At 37.4% G+C, this 22,520-nt stretch overlaps 1 protein-coding gene and 1 non-coding gene across 9 annotated transcripts in view; both read left to right on the top strand.

The window, feature by feature from the left end:
- Nucleotides 1-22,520, top strand: part of PKN2 (protein kinase N2) — a 165,942-nt gene that overhangs the window by 128,953 nt on the left and 14,469 nt on the right. For 6 of the 8 annotated variants that reach the window (XM_003892155.4, XM_003892154.4, XM_031650534.1 and 3 more), the window contains exons 9-16: nt 4,965-5,108; nt 5,427-5,502; nt 6,077-6,251; nt 6,468-6,594; nt 8,179-8,309; nt 8,395-8,470; nt 8,547-8,638; nt 14,419-14,595. In XM_003892155.4, coding sequence (XP_003892204.1) covers nt 4,965-5,108; nt 5,427-5,502; nt 6,077-6,251; nt 6,468-6,594; nt 8,179-8,309; nt 8,395-8,470; nt 8,547-8,638; nt 14,419-14,595 — 998 coding nt within the window. The remainder of the gene's footprint in view (nt 1-4,964; nt 5,109-5,426; nt 5,503-6,076; nt 6,252-6,467; nt 6,595-8,178; nt 8,310-8,394; nt 8,471-8,546; nt 8,639-14,418; nt 14,596-22,520) is intronic. The other 2 variants (XM_009212350.3, XM_009212345.4) reach the window with 1 other exon arrangement.
- Nucleotides 17,649-17,755, top strand: LOC116271930. The gene has a single exon (XR_004180662.1). It is a non-coding gene; the product is annotated as a U6 spliceosomal RNA (small nuclear RNA).

A 22,520-nucleotide genomic window follows, 5' to 3' on the forward strand; every position in this document is an offset into this window, starting at 1 on the left:
ATTGTTTCTTGAGGTGGTGGTTTTCTGTTTTTCCCCAGTGGATTCCAGTCTCCTTCCTTCCCCGTCCTACCCTGTTTGTGGGCTGATGACTACAAAGTTTACTCAGATGACTTGGCTATGACTTAGAATGAGAGACACTGTTAGGAGATGCAAGAGCAAGAGGAAAGGAAAGTCGCAGTGTGTATTTCCCTTTCTCCTTCCTTGCCTTGCCTTGCTTTTCACAACAGCATTCATCTATGGCCACAACTCCTGTTGGATAGTTCCTTTTTCAAAATTTAGTCTAAATCAGATTCTGGCAATGATTAATAGTTCCTCTTGCCCCCTCAGGCGAAGAGTGATAATGGATTTCTACTGTTGCTTGTCCTCAGATTCTTTTCATTCCTTGTCGGTTTAACTTTTGTCACATCTCCATAAGTAGCCAATTTTAAAAACTCTATTTACTTAAACTCTTTCAGTGTACTATCTGCATGCTGCTAGGACGCTAACTGATAAATTTCCAAAGCCTATGTTGTCCTCAGAAGCACATTGAAGACCAGTGAGTATCATCTCTCGTGTACACGTTTGCAGAAATCTCACCTTTCTTCAGCTCTTGAATTTTCCAGGCATTGAGTTTATTCTCTTTTTAAGTGGCAACAGAAAGCTTTTTTGAGCTTTCTTTTCTTTTTGGCAGTGGAGCCTGGTTCACATTTTCTTTTGCCCTTTTCATTTCAGTAGTAGAGCCCAGCTCTCCATTACTTCTATCAAAGTTCCTAAACTTTCTCAGTTCAGTGTCCTCAGTGTCCTTGTAATGTTTCTGCAGTGTGTCCCTAGACCTAAAGAAATACCCAACAGTTCCATGTATTAAGAAGGGCTTACTAGTTAGTATTTAAGTCTTAAAACAGGTGTTTTTGAAAAATACAAATACTGAGAGAAAACATAATATTTTTATTCCATCAGTACATACTTAAAATTAACTAATGGGACATGTCTGCCTGTTCTCACTATGTAACTTCCCAAACCTTGGGATCATAAGGATAACTGCAATCTCTTCTCTTCTTCCACAATGATTCCTCATAGGAAGTTGCTTTTTATTATTGTTGAAAACCCACCTTAGCAAAGATATGACATCACCGGAAGAAATATGGAGTATTCTAATGTTGAAACTATGAACTACCTTGTGCTAGTAGTTCTCACAGTGTCCCATAGATGTTGCTGTGTTTCCTATGAAAAGTGAAAATACTCTCTGGCACCCCAGGGCTCCTCAGCGAACAATTTGGGAACCTCAGCATTCTTTGTGCTAATTCTTTTGTGATAGATGTGTACTGTTCTTTTTTCATTGCACCACATGTTTTAATTTGTTGCTTTCCACCACACATAAGGCTGATGCAGTGTCTCTTACCTTGTTTGTTTACTTTCAGATCTTAGACTTCAGATAAGACACGCAGATTCCTTAGGTCTACACCAAGCAGTTTTCTTTTTGATCCTAGATTCAATTCATAATAAGACAAAATGAAAAGTTGGGACAGTACCTATCTCAACTCATACTGCTCAGCTTTTTTTGGTGGTAGTTTTACTCCATCTAGAGTTGCTCCTAGAGTTGCTCCATATATTGTTGCTCCTAGACTTTGAAATTATCTAACAGCATGCCCTTGCCTTATAGAACTGACCTGCTTCATCTAGAAAATTGCCAGCATACCAGCAATCACACTTGCATTTTAAATTCTAAACGTTGGGCCGGGCACAGTGGCTCACGCCTGTATTCCCAGCACTTTGGGAGGCCAAGGCGGGTGGATCACCTGAGGTCAGGAGTTTGAGACCAGCCTAGCCTACATGGCGAAACCCAGTCTCTACTAAAAATACAAAAATTAGCCGTGTGTGGTGGCGGGTGCCTGTAATCTCAGCTACTTGGGAGGCTGAGGCAGGAGAATCACTTGAAGCTGGGAGGCGGAGGTTGCAGTGAGCTGAGATTGCATCATTACGCTCCAGCCTGGGCAGTGAGTGAAACAAAAAACAAAAAATAATAAAAAATAAATTATAAACATTAGTGACATCTTATGTAGAAGCTTTAGTCTATCTATATGGTACCTTGTTTTTCAGATACCATGTGACTGGTTTACTTATTCAAACCATGCTGGATGTTAGGATTTAAAGTGGGATTGGACACAAATGATGGAGTACTGACATAAAATATCTCTAGATCACAGCCACTCTCCCACTTATGTTTTGAAGAAAGTAACGCTCACTGGGAACAGTGCAAAGTAACAAAAAGTGAAGAGCTTTGTATGTAAAATGTTAGAAACAGATAATCGGTGCCGTGAAGAAAACTCAGCATGGAGACAAAGGATCTCTCAGCAAGGCGATCTTTACTTTCTGCAGAAAGGGTGCCCCTCGCAGATGGGACAATGGCAAGAGCACACCAGAACAAAGGAAAAGCAGACATATATATATATATATATCCCTTATGCATTTGAGTCATCCTCACTGCTGTGTCCTGCATCCGTTGGCTGGAGCTGGACCTCACAGTCTTAAACTGATTACCGATTTGCTAATAACCTAAAACTTTCCTAAATAGGTAAGTGCAAAGGAGAACAAAGAGGAAGAGGAAGTTGCTTATGAAAGGTTTAAGGAAGCAACAACATTTCCAAATAAGGAAGGGGCATAAGCTGTGAACTAAGACTTCCCTGGGCCTGTCCAGACATGCCTGAGTAAGCCAAAGCAACTAACTGGGCTAAAGTGTAATAACTAATAGTTGATAGGAGGCTTTAGAGTAAGGAGCGATTATTCCTAGTGTCTTTTATTTTTAACCCAAGATGAGCTTTGAAGAGGAACTTTTCTACTTTCTACATAAAACTTCAATGTATAATTCTAGGAAAGCTAGCTTAAGGTCTATGAGGTGACTTATCCTAAATCTCAGATCATTTTAATTTTTATTTTTCTGAGACAGGGTCTTGCTGTGTTGCCCAGGCTGGAGTGTAGTGGCATGATCTTGACTTACTGCAACCTCTGCCTCCCGGGTTTAAGTGATTTTCATGCCTTAGCCTCCCAAGAGGCTGGGACCACAGGCACATGGCACCACACCTGGCTAGCTTTTGTATTTTTAGTAGAAATGGGGTCTCACCATGTTGGCCAGGCTAGTCTCGAACTCCTGACCTCAAGTAATTCACCCACCTCAGCCTCCCAAAGTGCTGGGATTACAGGCATAAGCCACCTTGCCCAGCCTGAAATGTACTTTAGTTTGAAGCATGGAATGAAGATACAGAGGAAAGAGAAATTAGTCAATATGTTAATTTTACCAGAGCGTCTGTAATAAATAGCAAATGAGGTGATTGGATCCTCTCTTATTCACAGTAAGACAAAATCTTACCATTTCAGCCAGTGTAAAAGTGTAATAAGAACTTCTAACAAGTACTAATTCTGTCTCTAGCATATGTGCATCTTGCATCTTCCCGATTCATAACGAGTCTTCCTTGCAACAGTGGAAGAAGGCAGGAGAAAGTCGACCTCTTTTCCTCCAATCTAAAAAAATGGAGTCTAAATTACCAATCCTGACATGATTCTTCCAGTTTATTTCCCAAAATAGCTGCTTCCAAAATACTTACACTTCTAACTTGAATAGAATATTACAGCCTTAGTACCCCATCCCTTCTGTTTGCCATTTGCTAGTCTTAAAATAATTATATTCTCCTCATACTTCTTTCATGACAATTCTCTCCCATATTAATTATGAGTCAGAGAGAAGAAATGAGGTGGGAGTCCCTGAGATCACATTCTCACTGCCATAGATGTACTTTTCTAATTGTTTTCCTGTTTGGCTATAAAACCCTCTGGCCCATTGTGTTTTGATTCATTTCTTTTCATGTTGCATTTTTTATAGGTGTTTTTCGTGTTCATTAGCATCAACTAGATTTATAATTTAAGGTCAATAGATTTTTTTTACTGTATATACCAAGACCTTACATAATAAGATGCATAAGTTTATAAATTGAAATTTGTTATATAAAGTAAGTAATTTACTGCTTTGTAGAGCCTTAAAAGGAGAAACATTTATCTCTTTATGTGGATGGTGTACAGAAGCCTAAAAACAAAATAATAGAAAAGTCCAGTACTTTATGATTAAAATATATATACATTAAAACATATAGGTAGTGGTCAGTATATGGATTGACCCCAGCTTAGGAACTATGTTCTACAGGTACATTTAAACACTGATTATTAAAACCTTAAATATATTTCCCCACATGAGCATTTTCAATGTCTACTGTGTATTCTCTCATATAGCTTTGGTATAATTAACTTGTCCCTGGTTTTTGAACATTCAAATTCTTGCTAATTTGCTTTTTAAATTATGTTTTATTGTTATAATAAGCGAATATCTTTCTGTATAAAGCTTGGTCTGAATTTCCCCTTTCTGCCCTACGTACACAAAATGGGTCTTGCTACCCAGTGGTATTTTGAAAATTAAATGACCTAATATTCTTAAAGTGCTTATTAGCACAATATGTGGCACATTGTGAGTACAGAATAAATGCTATTTGCAGAACTTTTTCTGACTCAGCAATGAGACAAAGAAATAAAAAGGTTTCAAATGAGTTCTTTGAAGCAAGCAAGCATTGGGGTAGTAACATAGCACGTGATGACAAACAGAGGAGGGAAATCCAAAAGATTGAAGCTGTAAGAGAAGGAGTTTTGGTGGTTATTCATCTGTACTGATTGTTCCCAGTTGTGTATTCTTTAAGTATACTTTAGGAATACCTTAGCTGGAAAGTGTCACAGTGTAAGTTTTGTTCCTTTGAATTAAAATGTGTAAGTTTGATAAAGTAATATACAGTTGAGAAACATTACAAATCTCTTTAAAACAGTGTGACCTTTGTGTGTGTAATTTTTGTTCATTGTATTTGTATTTCATATTTTTGTGATATTTTATTCAAGTGTGTGTCCAATGATGTCTTTTCTGTTTTCTTTATTATTTTTTTTAATTATCCTAGTCACGTGAACTGGAAATTTCAGTTTATTGGCGTGATTGGCGGTCTCTGTGTGCTGTAAAATTTCTGAGGTTAGAAGATTTTTTAGACAACCAACGGCATGGCATGTGTCTCTATTTGGAACCACAGGGTACTTTATTTGCAGAGGTAATAAATGTATTTTATTAATGTGCATAACTACAATTGAAATTACGTATGTAGGCAGCATAATATAGAAGTGGAAAGAGTGTTAGGCTGAGAGACAGATGACTTGAGTTTTGGCTGAGCTATGCCACTGAATAGGTATGTGACCTTGAGACAAACCAATTATTCTTTCTATGTCTGTTTTCTCAGCTAGAAAATGAGGGGCTGGACTAAACTATAACTAAGATTCTCTTAAGCTTTCAAATTTTATAAGTTTAGTGGATTTCATGAACCATAAATCCAATGCTATTTTCATGTCAACTTGAATTTTCTTCACTGCAGGTTACCTTTTTTAACCCAGTTATTGAAAGAAGACCAAAACTTCAAAGACAAAAGAAAATTTTTTCAAAGCAACAAGGTAATTACTAACAATCAAATACACAGCATTTTGATATTTTCTTAAACATCTAATTACCATTTAAAAAGTAATAGCCATCTGTGGGTTTTTTTGTTTTTGTTTATTCATTTATTTCTAATTTCTTATTAAGGAATATTGTAAATGTATCCACAAGTGAAGAGACTAGTGAAATGTACAATCATCCAGCTTCAACAATAGTCAACTCATTTTATTTTATCCATATGCCATCCTCTCACTACTTTCTCAAATTTGAAGCAAACCCAGACATCCTACTGATTTATTCATAAATATTATAGTTTATATCTGTAAAAGATAAGATTTCTTTTTAAAACCTTAACCACATATTACTACTAGACTTAAAGAGAAAAAAAATTTCTTACCTATTTATTTTTAAAACTACTTATGCTATTTTGCACCAGCCTTTACTAGCAAATAGTAAAAAACTAGTTTTTTTAAGTGACAAATTTTGTTTGTTCTTCATAGATTATAAACTGACGAGTAAGAATTTTTAAATTATGACTTTTGGTTATACATAAATTACTTGTTCTATTTTTGTTATTTTCAATATCTACAGGCAAAACATTTCTCAGAGCTCCTCAAATGAATATTAATATTGCCACTTGGGGAAGGCTAGTAAGAAGAGCTATTCCTACAGTAAATCATTCTGGCACCTTCAGCCCTCAAGCTCCTGTGCCTACTACAGTGCCAGTGGTTGATGTACGCATCCCTGAACTAGCACCTCCAGCTAGGTATGTGTCTGAGATTTTAAGCATCTTATGCAAAGTTATTGGGACAATTACGTACTGATTATAGCAGGTGTACTGAGTCTTGTTTTTTTCCCCAAGTAGTATTTTGAAAGTAGTGTTCTGTGTACTTAAAAAGTAAATTGTTTGCTTTAATTTTAAAGTGGTTTAAAATACAGACTTTCTATTACTGTTTTGGTGAGTTACTTTATCTTCTATAAGTGATTCTACAGTAACCAAATTGGACTTTGATCTTGAGCCTGAACCTCCTCCAGCCCCACCACGAGCTTCTTCCCTTGGAGAAATAGATGAATCTTCTGAATTAAGAGTTTTGGATACACCAGGACAGGCAAGCCATTTTAAACCTTGCATAATTCCTTTTCACCGAATGAATTAGCAGTGAAAGCATCATAGTGAATAAGGCGTGTATTTCCATTTAAAATTGCCACTGTGAATGTATGGTTTTTTGTTTGTTTTTTGTTTTTGTTTTTTGAGACGGAGTTTCACTCTTTTTGCTCAGGCTGGAGTGCAATGGCATGATCTTGGCTTACTGCAGCCTCTGCCTCCCAGGTTCAAGTCATCCTCCTGCAAGCGATTCTCCTATCTCAGCCTCCCAAGTAACTAGGGTTACAGGCACATGCCTCCATGACCAGCTAATTTTTGTATTTTTAGTAGAGATGGGGTTTCATCATATTGGTCAGGCTGGTCCTGACCTCGGGTGATCTGCCCGCCTCTGCCTTCCAAAGTGCTGGCATTACAGGCATGAGCCACTGCGCCCAGCCGAATTTGTGTTTCTTATGGTCTAGTCTCAGCTAAATTAGACTGAGTTGATAGGAGATAACCAACTTCTTAATGTTGGCATGAAATTGTCATTAGCCTCTGGATGCTCATGGTCCAGAAGAGATAGAATAAGCTGCTTAAGCTATAGGTAACATAGGAGTGAGTTTGATACTACATGACATACTGCCTGAAATACTATTCTTCTTCTAGCATGATTAACATACATAATAATGTGTTAGTTTTTTGTTGTTTTGGTTTTGTTTTGTTTTGGTTTTAAGATAGAGTTTTGCTCTTGTTGCCCAGGCTGGAGTGCAATGGCACGATCTTGGCTCACTGCAACCTCCACCTCCTGGGTTCAAGTGATTCCCCTGCCTCAGCCTCCCAAGTAGCTGGGATTACAGGCATGCACCACCATGCCGGCTAGTTTTGTATTTTTAGTAGAGACAGGGTTTCTCCATGTTGGTGAGGCTGGTCACGAACTCCTGACCTCAGGTGAGCCGCCCGCCTTGGCCCCCAAAGTGCTGAGATTACAACCATGAGGCACCGCGCCCAGCCCAGTTTTTCAATTTTTTTTTTTTTTTTTTTTTTGAGACGGAGTCTTGCTCTGTCGCCCAGGCTGGGGTGCAGTGGCCGGATCTCAGCTCACTGCAAGCTCCGCCTCCCGGGTTTACCTGCCTCAGCCTCCCGAGTAGCTGAGACTACAGGCGCCTGCCACCTCGCCTGGCTAGTTTTTTGTATTTTTTAGTAGAGATGGGGTTTCACCGTGCACCGTGTTAGCCAGGATGGTCTCAATCTCCTGACCTCGTGATCCGCCCGTCTCAGCCTCCCAAAGTGCTGGGATTACAGGCTTGAGCCACCGCACCCAGCTCAAATTTTTTTAGATAAGTTTAATGTAAAAGTAATGGCTCCAGCTACTTGGGAGGCTGAGGTAGGAGGATTGCTTGAGGCCAGGAATTCAAGAGCTCTCTAGGCAAACATAGTGAGATCCACCTCTAAAAAAAGAAAAAAAATTTTAAAGAATGAGTATCTGAATTTTACTTTTCACTCCAACATTTATATTGACTTTTGAAATGTTTTTCCTTAGTTTTATTATTACCAAATAAGTTGTTTTCTGGGTGTTTCTATGGTTTAATGTGTATTTAATATTTTACAGGATTCAGAGACTGTTTTTGATATTGAGAATGACAGAAATAGTATACTTCCAAAATCTCAATCTGAATACAAGCCTGATACTCCTCAGTCAGGCCTAGAATATAGTGGTATTCAGGAACTTGAGGATAAAAGGTAAAGAATATATACCAAGTTTTGCTACTACATGTTTGGTACCATAATTTGTTGTCTTATTATTAATTGACATTTCTCTTTTCAGATCTCAGCAAAGGTTTCAGTTTAATCTACAAGATTTCAGGTGTTGTGCTGTCTTGGGAAGAGGACATTTTGGAAAGGTAATCTTTTTGGAATTTTTTGGAATATCTACAACATTAACTCAAATGGAAAATAATTATTTTAATTTTATTTCAGGTGCTTTTAGCTGAATATAAACACACAAATGAGATGTTTGCTATAAAAGCCTTAAAGAAAGGTGATATTGTGGCTCGAGATGAAGTAGACAGGTTAGTTTTTAAAAATGAAATTGTTTATTTTTCTGAATTTGTAAGTTAAGAGAAATGATGTATATATTACAACAGCAAAATTATCACGATTTTACAGTAATATGTGAAGAAATTAAATATAATGTATCTATGTTTGACATAAGGTAGACATTAGTTTTTCTTTTTTGCCCCTTCCTTTTTACCCTTCCTGTGATAATTAACTGGTTAATGGATACCAAAAAAAGATAGTGAAATGTTTAAACTAATTCTGTTAAGGTTTTTATATATGAAAATGTTAAAGTGTTTATATGGAATAGAAACTGTTATTCATCTGTTGTTTGGTGGGGCTGTATTTCATTCTATCTTAATGGAAATGATAAAAAGTCATTTACAAATAATCTACAGTTAATGGAATGTTTTAAAGTATTTTACAAAGCAGAATATGTTATCTTATTTTTTCCCTCTATTTTTCTTAAAAACATGTTTTTTGACCCTAACGTCTGGGTCTAATTAAGTTGTGGATACATCTTTTTGTACAATTAGTTATTTATTTATTTATTTATTTAAGACAGAGTCTCACTGTCTCCCAGACTGCAGTGCAGTGGTGCCATCTTGGCTCACTGCAACCTCCACCTCCCGGGTTCAGGCACTTCCCCTGCCTCAGTCTCCCAAGTAGCTGGGACTACAGGCGCGTGCCACCACGCCTGGCTATTTTTTTGTATTTTTAGTAGAGATGGGGTTTCACCATGTTAGCCAGAATGGTCTCAATCTCCTGACCTCATGATCTGCCAGCCCCGGCCTCCCAAAGTGCTGGGATTACAGGCGTGAGCCACTGCGCCCGGCCTCATAATTATTAAAATGCAAGGATTTGGGGGGTTAAGATTGTAATTCACTCAGAGAATATACTTTAAGAAATGACTGTCTTAATACAGAATAATTAAATATGGACATTATTGTGTAAAAATGGCATATTTATCACAGAAAAGGGCTTTCATTGGACATTTTTCTTACACCACTAGGAAGCATATATTAATATTAATGGTAGACAGCCCTGCACAATGAAGAGAGCCCTGGGCTATGACTGAGAAGGCTGACGTTTCTAGTCCTCATTGCTCCTCCTTAGTAAGGATTTGACCCTAGGGCATTTCACTGAACATCTTTAAGCCCCAGTTAACTCATATATTTAAAAATATATTTGTTTTGGTAATACTTGCCTTACTGAGTTGTACTGATACATAGAGATGCCAAATTGCAACTTTTAATTTTTTTTTCCACCATATGGGTAGTTCTTAGAATAAGGAAAGGCCTCAAAAGATTGAGATTTGTTTTTTTATGTTAAATAAACTTTTCCTTTTGGATTTTCCTATTTGTTTTTCACCGTTGTTTCTTTTCACTGTTTCTCATACACCTCAATCACATCAAAATCAATGCTTTCTTGATATCTAATACTAAAGAGCTTGCTGGATATTTATAAAATATTCCGAGCACCATATTACATGTTTAGAATTATTTTTATGTTATACAAGCAGATAATTAAAGCAAGTCTGTGATCCCACCAAAGCAAGTCTTTGATTCTAAGGCTGTTTATAATTGGACTAACAGAAGGGTCAAATGTTTTCCTTCCCTGAAGGAATATTTGCTTTTCTCCAGATTCTTAAATGGTAAATTCATTTATTTTCTAAAATAATAGGGAACTGTTTACTACTTCTATTAATCTTGATTTATGTGGCTTTCTGCTACCTTGTTACAACTTTGTGCTAAATCTTTGTAGGAGAAATGCTTTCTAATTAAATCTACAGAAAATTCGGATCACAGGATAGTGCTGTAGCCAGAATCTAGGCCATTAGTAATCTCAACTGAAAATTAATCCAGTCTTGTGTAGAGACAGGGTCTCACTGTGTCACCCACACTGGAGTGCAGTGGCATGAGCCTAGTTCACTGCAGCCTTGAGTTCCTGGGCTCAAGCCATCCTCCTGCCTCAGCTTCCCATTGGGACCACAGGTGCATACAACTGATCCATCTGCATTTCTTTCCCCCATAGAGTCAGGGTCTCCCTATGTTGTCCAGGCTGGTCTCAAACTCCTGGCTTCAGGCGATCCTCCTTGGCCTCTCGAAGTGTGGGATTATAGGTGTAAACCACCACACCCATTCTTAACTTAAATCTCTACTTTTCAGTAACATGAAAATTTAAAAATCTCAAGTAGAACTGGTATAAAAAGAGAGAAAAGAAAAATCCAAAAGTGAGAAATGAAACACACTCTTAGAGAAATTTGAGGAATGAAGATATGAAAAAGGAGTACTTTTAAATTTCTAGCATATCTGAAAGAAGGCGAGAAAAAAAAATTAGTTTATAAGTTTTTTTTTTAAGAGTAGCTTTTTTATTTTATTTTATTTTATTTATTTATTTTTTTTTTTTTTGAGATGGAGATTTGCTCTTGTTGCCCAAGCTGAAGTGCAATGGCGCGATCTCGGCTCACTGCAACCTCCGCCTATCAGGTTCAAGCGATTCTTGGAGCTGCCTCAGCCTCCTCAGTAGCTGGGATTAACAGGCGTGCACCACCATGCCCTGCTAATTTTTTGTATTTTTAGTAGAAACAGGGTTTCACCATGTTAGCCAGGCTGGTCTCAAACTCCTGACCTCTGGTCATCTGCCCACCTCAGCCTCCCAAGGTGCTGGGATTACAGGCATGAGCCACCGCACCTGGCCAAGACTAGCATTTTTTAAAAGTAATATATTTCATTACTTGCAAGTATACATGGTAAATAACTTAAACTTATTATAACTGAGCAGAATTTTAAATATTTACTTTCCACTTCCTAGCTTATCTTTTTAAGCCATGGAATTTAGTGTCATTGTTTATTTTTTAATAGATGTTCCTAGAATACTTTATGTATATATTTTTTGAGAGAGAGTCTCACTCTGTTGTCCAGGCTGGAGTGCAGTGGAGTGATCTCGGCTCACTACAACTTACGCCTCCAGGTTCAGGTGATTCTCCTTGCTCAGCCTCCCTAGTAGCCAGGATTACAGGTGTGCACTACCACACCCAGTTCATTTTTGTATTTTCAGTACAGACAGGGTTTCACCATGTTGACCAGGCTGGTCTGCAACTCCTGACCTCCGGTGATCCATCTCCCTCAGCCTCCCAAAGTGCTGGGATTACAGGCATGAGCCACTGTGCCTGGCCTACTTTATGATTCTTAATGACAGTTCTCATAGTCTAAATTTTCTTTCTATAGTCTGTATTATATTATTTTACTTTGAAATTATGAATAATAGAAAATTTCAAATCAGCCTCTTTTTAAGTGAACACAAATTATGGATTTTAAAATAAAGTGTTAGATAATTTATGAACAAAGATCATATTCTGTGTACCTACCATGAGTAAAACACTCTTAAGTCCTGTCTGCCCTTCAATTGCTGAGTAAGGATATTACGTTTATGTTATTGGAATGCCTCCTCACTCAGCTTCCTTTTCTTACCAATTTATATTTCAACACAACAGAATAGGGTTGGAAGTATATTTTTGTGTTTGTAGAAGAAAGCACAGCTAACCAGCTTATGTAGGATTCAATTCTAAGACCTTGGTTTTATTAATGATGTTTTCCCCTGACTAAAATGACTATTTATATAAGTTTTCAGGTTTCTAACTTATCTAAAAATGTAATGAACTTTGAAGAAAGTACACAAAACATGTTAGGAACTAGTAACTTAGGGAAACAAGACATAAATACATTATGTAATAAAGGTGACTAGATAGAGTCCAGCTTAAAATAAGCAATACAAACAATAGCAGTTCTTAGGAGGAAATCAGTGTACTGGTGTACTACTACACCATAGTACATATAGTGTACTACTCCCTGGGCGTGCTACTAATCTTCCCTATTTTATTAAACAGCAATACCAGTTGCTCAAGCCATACACAGTCATTCTTGATGCTCTTTTCCCCTTACCTACAACACTCAAACTATTAGCAAATCCAGTCAACTTCACCTCTAGAATATATCCCAAATCATAGAAAGCATAAAACCAATAGTAAATCTCTGTTGTATTTACTCTTAAATTTTCATTCCACATCTATAATCTGATGAAACAGCAACTGACATTTGTGTTGCACTTTTCACTTTGACACCTTTATTTGATTCTTGTCATCACTATTAGAAATATTTAGAGCAAGATTTAGGTAGAGTCTTATAAAAGAGGTGGGATTTTTGCTGGGTTTTGGTAGACAAGTTATTTGGGAATAAGGAGAGAAGAGTGATGACAATTTAGAGGGAAATATTCTGAACAGGATGAATAAGGTTTAAAGTTTTACATAAAGTTGGACTGTTGCATGAACTTTTAGGGACAATACACAATTTAGATAATGTGAGACAAGTTGAAGATTCGTATGCAATAGCTTTTTCGTGTACTATAAAATGCATAAAATTAAAATTATTGTGTCAATTTGGACCTATAGCCTTGCTCTTTTGTCTCATTGTTCAAAGACATCTATACAGATGTATCATCATTATTGTAATTCAAATAATTCCTGTGAATCGCATTAAAATAATTTCAAGGGGTAGTCCAGCCAGTGGGTCTCAAATATTTTATACCATTTATATGTTCCACCCAGTTCTAACATCTGTTCAGTTGAGAACAGTTGTTTCATTCATAAGTTCACCCATAATGAATTAGTGAGTCACCCATAAATAAAAACTAGGGACAGGCGGTGGCATGGTGGTTCATACCTGTAATCTCAGTACTTTGGGAGGCCAAGGCAGGAGGATTGCTTGAGACCAGAAGTTCAAGACAAGCCTGGGCAACATAGTGAGACCCTGTCCCTATCAAAAACTAAAAGCCAGGCATGGTAGTATGTGCCTGTAGTACCAGCTACTCAGGAAGCTGAGGCAGGAGGTTCACTTGAGCCGAAGAGTTCAAGGTTACAGTGAGCCATGATCATGTCACTGCACTCCAGCTCCTGAAAGACAGAGCAAGATCCTATCTCAAAAAAACACACAACTGTAGATAATGAAGAGAACATACTTGTCATCTACTTAAGCCCAAAACATCTTAGTTTTGTCTTATTTCATCTGATTATTTTATCTACATTTAGCCAAAATTCAGATTGGCTTAATAAAGCAGATGTATTAGAATACGTCTTACAGATCTTGTCCAAAGCAATTTTTAAGTACATTATTTTCTAGTAAATTTAAATGACAAAAATAAAAACTATTAACTTTTTAATCTTCTATGAGTTTATTTATAATAGTGCCTTAATTTGTAGTAACATTTAGACACTTTGTCATGTATCGTCTTTATTTTCTAGTCTTTTAAATTAAAATTTTATGCAGCATATCTGTACCTCTCAACTTCATATCAATTTTATATGATAAAAAAATTTAATACTATAGCTTGTGAATTATAGATACTGTCCTTGAAATTACCTTCACCACAAACTTTAAATTTTTCATAGTATGCTTTAATTGCTAAATTCTCTGACAAATTCCTGAATAATTTTCATAAATCACCCTTAATTAAGCCTTTTAAAAAATTAACTATAACCACTAACCATATATGTGCTATAGACTATCAATGTGAACACTATAATCTTTTAAAGTTTCTATTAATATATTTCAACTAAACTTACGTATTTTAGGTAGATCAGTTTTCATAGCACATATAGCAAAACTAAGACACATGTTAGGATTTTTAAGTTATAGCTAAAATTGTGCTTATTTTTAAGTTTAGTAATTTATAAAGGATGTTATTTCCAACTAGAATTATTTTTAATCTGCTTATTTTTAAATATTTTCTTTTACAGCTTGATGTGTGAAAAAAGAATTTTTGAAACTGTGAATAGTGTAAGGCATCCCTTTTTGGTGAACCTTTTTGCATGTTTCCAAACCAAAGAGCATGTTTGCTTTGTAATGGAATATGCTGCCGGTGGGGACCTAATGATGCACATTCATACTGATGTCTTTTCAGAACCAAGAGCTGTGTGAGTATGCTTTAGACATTTATCTGAGTTTTTCCATGACTGATTTAATGTGGGAAGGAAAAGAGATTCTTTGAATTTTAGATTTTTTTTCCTAACAGAAAATAGATCTCTGCAAGAAATATTAGAACTCCTTACTTACTTTTTTGCCATATACTTTTTGTATGTATTCTGTTGTCTGTGTTGAAAATGTCATGGGTTATCCTAAACCACAATTAATTCTTTAGATAAACAATGTAGATTCATTTTAGTAAAATTTCTTTTTGTGCTACTAGATTTTCTCACTAGAGAATGCCATTCAGAATTACAGCTTTAAAGACAGATTATACTCAAAATGCACTGTTAAGTTTTTGAAAAGAAAGTACAGAAGAGTCTATCATATATTTATATAAAATGTTTGTATTTGCCTTTCTAAAGAGTAATTTAAAAGAATATCAAGTATTTGCGTCCTTGTGCTTAAAATATCTCTGAACAAATGTAAAAGAAACTGGTTATGTGTGTTGCCTCCAGACAAAGGGATAAAGAGCAGACTTTTCATGGTAAACTTTTTGTAGTTTTTGAAGTCAAGGTTTGGCTTACTCAAATACATAAGAATAATAGTAAACACTTGAAATTATATATGCATGTATGTATATTTTCCCTGTTAGTATCTTAATTTTATAGCTGTTAAATGGTGGAGCTAAGATTTGAACCTAGGAAAGTGCTATTAATACCTACACCCTGCATGCTGGTGTTTACCAAATTTGTGTTTCCAGCCCCGTCCTTTTACCTAAACTTCCAACTCTAATAATATTCAGTGGTCAGCTAGTTTTCCATTTGCGTGGCTAAGTATCTTATTTAACAACTTAAACTGAACTGATTTTTTCCATTTTTCTATCTACCTCATCTACTACACTCCAGGCCTGCTACTCTTAATCTTCCCTATTTTATTAACCAGATTCAAGCCAGAACACAAGAAGTCATTCTTGATGCTCTTTTTCCCTTAACTTCAGCACTCAAACTATTAGCAAGTCCAGTCAACTCCACCTGTAGAATATATCCCAAATCATAGGAAGCATAAATCTAGTAGTAAATCTCTATTATATTTACTCTTTAGTTTTCATTCCACATCTATAATCTGATGAAATAGCAACTGACATCCGTGTCGTACTTTCACTTTGATTCCTCCATTTGATTCTTGTCATAACCATTAGAGGTATTTAAAGCAGATAATTGTAATACTGTCATAACCTTGAAGTTTCAGATGAGGGAAATAGGGGTTAATTCGAATGGGTACTGAAGCGTTTTAAAAGGAGGCAAAAGCCAGAAAGTAATAGAAGGCTACGAATAATTCATTCCCTCAATAAGGCAGAGCATTACGATTAAGCCTAGCCCATGCTGCCATGGGAATTTGCTTTTATTTTTTATGCTTGTTTTTGTTTTTAAAATAATATATAAATGTAGTTTGCCTTAAGAAGCTGTTATTTTTGCTGAGAATATAAATTATATACAAATAAAACCATAAAGTTCAGTGAAAATGCAAGAATACAATGCTACATTACAGAACTCCAAATCTGAAGTACCTCCCTTTATCGTTCAGTTCTCAGATCAAATGTCATTTCTTTAAAGGTAATTTTCTGAGTACCCTAGCTATAATATCACATCACTAACCAATTCAATTCACTCTATTTTCTGTATTATCTTTTTCATATCATTTTATTTCTACATGAAATCTGATTTATTTTTTAAATTTTTATTGTCTGTCTTATTTCACTTAAAAGAGAGGAGCAAGGACCATATCTGTCCTGTTTATTAGTGAAATGCCTAAAAGAACAGCTGGAACATATTAGGCAATCAGTGAATTTTTATTGATTGAAACCATAGAATCAAAATAGCTTGATTTCTAGCTTTGTTGTTTTGTAGTCTAACTTTAGACAAATTACGTTTTCTGAGCTTCATTATCTGCTTCTGTAAAATATTTATCTTAAGGCTTGATTGAAGGTTAAGTAAGCTAATAAATGAAAATAACTGACACAATACCTGACAAACAGGAGCATTCAATAAAATACGTATTTTACATAGTATACCCAATTAATCAAGGTAGTCTGTTTACAAAGAAAGGAATCAGTGGGAAGCCATGGCTCACGCCTGTAATCCCAGCACTTTGGGAGGCAGAGGCGGGCAGATCACTTAGCAGATCACTTAAGCTCAGGAGCTCTAGACCAGCCTGGCCAACGTGGTGAAACCCTGTCTATACTAAAAATACAAAAATTAGCTGGGCATGGTGGCAGGCGCCTATAATCCCAGCTATTTGGGAAACTGAGGCAGAAGACTCACTTGAACCCCAGAGGCAGAGGTTGCAGTGAGCCAAGGTCACATCACTGCACTCCATCCTGGGTGACAGAGTAAGACCCCCCAAATTAAAAAAAAAAAAGAGAGAAATCAATATATTTTTATAATTGTTACAGTATTGTTTCGCCACTAAAATAAGTTTGCTAAGAAAATTATGTTTAACGATCTTAAGCAATTTTTTTTTTTTTTTTTTGAGGCAGTCTTGCTCTGTCGCCCAGGCTGGAGTGCAGTGGCATGATCTTGGCTCACTGCAACCTCTGCCACCCATGTTCAAGAGATTATCCTGCCTCAGCCTCCCAAATAGCTGGGACTACAGGCGTGTGCCACCACGCCCAGCTAATTTTTGTATTTTTAGTAGAGATGGGGTTTCACTGTGTTGGCCAGGCTGGTCTCATACTCCTGACCTCAGGTGATCTGCCTCCCTCTGCCTCCCTCAGCCTCCCAAAGTGCTGGGATTACAGGCGTGAGCCACCATGCCTGGCCATCTTAAGCAATTTTAAGCTCACATTTATTTTAACAAACTTCAGTAGCTCCTTTAAACTTCTGGTAAGTTATATAATTTTTAATGTATAATCAAGTAAGTATTTCTAAGTAGTTGCATTTTATTTTTGTTTTTGTTTTTTATTTCTGTGTTGGGGAGTCTAAGCCCTGATGAAACTGCCTGGTGGACCCTGACCACCACACCCCTCCCCCACCCAAGCCCCACGTTTAAAAATTATAGACCCGTGCTCTCTTCAGCAGCGCATATACTAAAATTGGAACGATATAGAGAAGATTAGCATGGCCCCTGCATAAGGATGACACGCAAATTCATGAGGCATTCCATATTTTTCTGAAATTGAGGCAGTAATTAATAGCCTACCAACAAAAAAAGCCCAGGACCAGATGGATTCACAGCCAGATTCTACCACAGGTACAAAGAGGAACTGGTACCATTCCTTCTGAAACTATTCCAAACAATAGAAAAAGAGGGAATCATCCCGAACTCATTTTTCGGGATCATCCTGTTACCAAAACCTGGCAGAGACACAGCAACAAAAAAAAGATTCCAGGCCAATATCCCTTATGAACATTGATGCGAAAATCCTCAGTAAAATACTGGCAAACCAAATCCAGCAGCACATCAAAAAGCTTACCCACCACGATCAAGTCAGCTTCCTCCGTGGGATGCAAGGCTGGTTCAGCACATGCAAATCAATAAACATAATCCGTCACATAAACAGAACCAATGACAAAAACCACATGATTATCTCAATAGATGTAAAAAACGGCCTTCGGTAGGCAGGGGGTGGCAGTGAGCAGAGATCTCGCCACTGCACTCCAGCCTGGCGATAGAACAAGACTGTGTCTCAAAAAAAAAAAAAAAAAGGCTGGGTGCAGTGACTCTCACCTGTAATTCCAGCACCTTAGGAGGCCGAGGTGGGCAGATCACCAGGTTGGGATATCGAGACCAGCCTGACCAACATGGCAAAATACCGTCTCTACTAAAAACACAAAAAAATTAGCTGGGTGTGGTGGCGCATGCCTGCAGTGTCAGCTGCTTGGGAGGCAGGAGAATCGCTTGAACCATGGAGGCAGAGGTTGCAATGAGCCAAGATCCGCCATTGCACTCCATCCTGGGCAACAAAGCGAGACTCCATCTCAAAAAAAAAAAAAAAAGAAAAGGCCTTAGATAAAATTCAACAACCCTTCATGTTAAAAACTCAATAAACTAGGTGTTGATGGGACGTATCTCAAAATAATAAGAGCTATTTATGACCGACGCACAACCAGTATCATACTGAATAGGTGAAAGCTGGAAGCATTCCCTTTGAAAACTGGCACAAGACAAGGATGCCCTCTCTCACCACTCCTATTCAACATAGTATTGGAAGTTCTGGCCAGAGTAGTCAGGCAAGAGAAAGAAAGAAAGTTTATTAAAATAGGAAGAAAGGAAGTCACATTGTCTGTGTTTGGAGATGACATGATTGTATATTTAGAAAACCCCATTGTCTCAGCCCAAAATCTCCTTAAGCTGATAAGCAACTTCAGCAAAGTCTCAGGATACAAAATCAATGTGCAAAAATCACAAGCATCCCTAAACACCAATAATAGACAGCTGAATCATGAATAAACTCCCATTCACAGTTGCTACAAAGAGAATAAAATACCTAGGAATACAACTTACAAGGGATGTGAAGGACCTCTTCAAGGAGAACTACAAACCACTGCCCCAGGAAATAAGAGAGGACACAAACAAATGGAAAAACATTCCATGCTCATGGATAGGAAGAATCAATATCATGAAAATGGCCACACTGCCCAAAGTAATTTATAGATTCAATCCCCATTAACCTGCCATTGACTCTCTTCCCAGAATTAGAAAAAACTACTTTAGGCTGGGTGTGGTGGCTCACGCCTGTAATCCCAGTACTTTGGGAGGTTAGGCGGATGGATCACTTGAGGTCAGGAGTTTGAAAGTAGCCTGACCAATCTGGTGAAACTCCATCTCTACTAAAAATACACAAATTAGGGGTGGTGGTACACGCCTGTAATCCCAGCTACTCGGGAGTCTGAGTCAGGAGAATTGCTTGAACCCGGGAGGTGGAGGTTGCAGTGAGCAAAGATCGCACCACTGCACTCCAGCCTGGGCGACAGAGTGAGACTCCATCTCAAAAAAAAGAAAAAAAAAAAAACTACTTTAAATTTCACATGGAACCAAAAAAGAGCCTGTATAGCCAAGACAATGCTAAGCAAAAAGAGCAAAGTTGGAGGCATCACGCTACCTGACTTCAAACTGTACTACAAGACTGCAGTAACCAAAATACCATTGTACTGGTACCAAAACAGATATATAGACCAATGGAACAAAACAGAGGCCTCAGAAATAACACCACGCATCTACAACCATCTCATCTTTGAGAAACCTAACAAAAACAAGTAATAGGGAAAGGATTCCCTATTTAATAAATGATGTTGGAAAAACTAGCCATATGTGGCCATATGTAGCCATATGTGGGGAACTGAAACTGGAACCCTTCCTTACACCTTATACAAAAGTTAACCGAAGATGGATTAAAGACTTAAACATAAGGCTCAAAACCATAAAAACCCTAGAAGAAAACCTAGGCAGCACCATTCAGGACATAGGCACGGGCAAAGACTTCATGACTAAAACACCAAAAGCATTGGCAACAGCCAAAATTGACAAATGTGATCTGATTAAACTAAAGAGCTTCTGCACAGCAAAAGAAACTGTCATCAGAGTGAACAGGCAACCTACAGAATGGGAGAAAAATTTTGCAATCTATCCATCTGACAAAGGGCTAATATCCAGAATCTGCAAGGAACTTAAACAAATTTACAAGAGAAAAAACAACCCCATCAAAAAGTAGGCGAAAGATATGAACAGACACTTCTCAAGACATTTATCCAAAAAACATGAAAAAAAGCTCATCATCACTGGTCATTAGAGAAATGCAAATCAAAACCACAATGAGATGCCATCTCACACCAGTTAGAATGGCGATCATTAAAAAGTCAGGAAACAACAGATGCTGAAGAGGATGTGGAGAAATAGGAACACTTTTACACTGTTGGTGGGAGTGTAAATTAGTTCAACCATTGTGGAACACAGTGTAGTGATTCCTCAAGAATCTAGAACTAGAAATACCATTTGACCCAGCCATCCCATTACTGGGTATATACCCAAAGGATTATAAATCATTCTGTAAAGACACATGCACACGTATGTTTATGGGAACACTGTTCACAATAGCAAGGACTTGGAACCAACCCAAAGGCCCATCAATGATAGACTGCATAAAGAAAATGTGGCACATATATACCATGAAATACTATGCAGCAATAACAAACGATGAGTTCATATCCTTTTCAGGACATGGATGAAGCTGGAAACCATCATTCTCAGGAAACTAACACAGAAAACCAAACACCACATGTTCTCACTCATAAATGGGAGTTGAAGAATGAGAACACATGGACACAGGGAGGGGAACATCACACACGGGGGCCTATCAGAGTTCGGGGGATAGGGGAGGGATAGCATTAGGAGAAATTCCTAATGCAGATGATGGGTTGATGGGTGCAGCAAACCACCATGGCACATGTATACCTATGTAACAAACCTGCACGTTCTGCACATGTATCCCAGAACTTAAAGTATAATTTAAAAGTAAATAGGCCGGGTGCGGTGGCTCACGCCTGTAATCCCAGCACTTTGGGAGGCCGAGGCGGGCGGATCACCTGAGGTCAGAAGTTTGAGACCAGCCTGACCACGTTGAGAAGCCCTGTCTCTACTGAAAATACAAAATTAACCGGGCGTGGTGGCACATGCCTGTATTCCCAGGTACTCGAGAGGCTGAGGCAAGAGAGTCGCTTGAACTCGGGAGGCGGAGGTTGCGGTGAACTGAGATCGCACCATTGCACTCCAGCCTGGGCAACAAGAGCAAAACTCCATCTCAAGAAACAAAATAAATAAATAAAAATTATTGACCCATTTTTAATAAAAATAGGCAAATATAAAACATAGCTATATTATCTACATGTGAATGTAAATATATTCTGAAAGTTTGGAATAATGTTAAAGTGACAAGAATTATTATCCGTATGAACTGCAGTGGAATGAGGTGAGATGGAGATAGATGGATGAAATAGTGTACTTTGGAGAGAAGCGTATTACATGTTTTATAGAGAAAATACTCATATTATTACTTTTATAATTAAAAACTAATTATCCTAAGTGTTTATAGGCTATTCTACACTGAAGACATTTGCATTTTTAAATCTATTCATTTATTTCCTCCTTGTTCAATAAGCCTATCATGTATATCAGGCATTATGCTATGAACTTAGGATAAAAACTGAAAAAGACAAACATGGTCCTGTGCCTCAAGAATTATTATTCTCTCTCGGCCCAGGTTTTCTGAGATCCAAACCCATATACCCAGCTTTTATATATCATCACCTGCCCCACAGACAAAGTCAACCTGTCAAATGCCAAACCTAGTTTTGTCACAAAACCTTGGCCACCTCTGTTTCTTTTATCCATTCATTCTACTAAGATGGAAACCTTGAAAGTTACCTGTAGCTCTTCCCTCTTCCTTATCCTGTAATGGGATAGCACCTTCTGTCATGCTAATTTTTAAGTTCTTGTGAATCTGTATCTCTGTTGCCACTACAGTAGATGTTCTCATGATCTTTTCATCTAAACTATGATAAAAGCCTTATCTGTTCTTTTTTCCTCTGGATCTCTACCTACTTCTCCATCCTTCGCATTGCTACCAGAAAACAAATGCCATCATTCTCCTCTGATTAAAATGGTTTGATTCTCTGTCACTAAGAGAAAAAATTTCAGTATCCATAATATGACATTCAGGGTCCTTCACCCAGGTTATCTTTCCAGCTTAATCTCCTACTTCTTCCCCAGATACACCCATCCTTTACTTCAGCCACACCAGACTTACTTGTTATCAAACGTGTTAACGCCTTTTGCACCTCTATTTCTTTTTTCTCTCAGGTAAGTATTTTTTCCCCCACAAAACTTCTGCCTGTCACACTGTCCTTTGTCCTTATGGTATATTGTAATTCCTCCTGCA

This window comes from Papio anubis, chromosome 1 (genome assembly GCF_008728515.1).
Source record: "Papio anubis isolate 15944 chromosome 1, Panubis1.0, whole genome shotgun sequence".
Classification (NCBI taxonomy): Eukaryota; Metazoa; Chordata; class Mammalia; order Primates; family Cercopithecidae; genus Papio; species Papio anubis.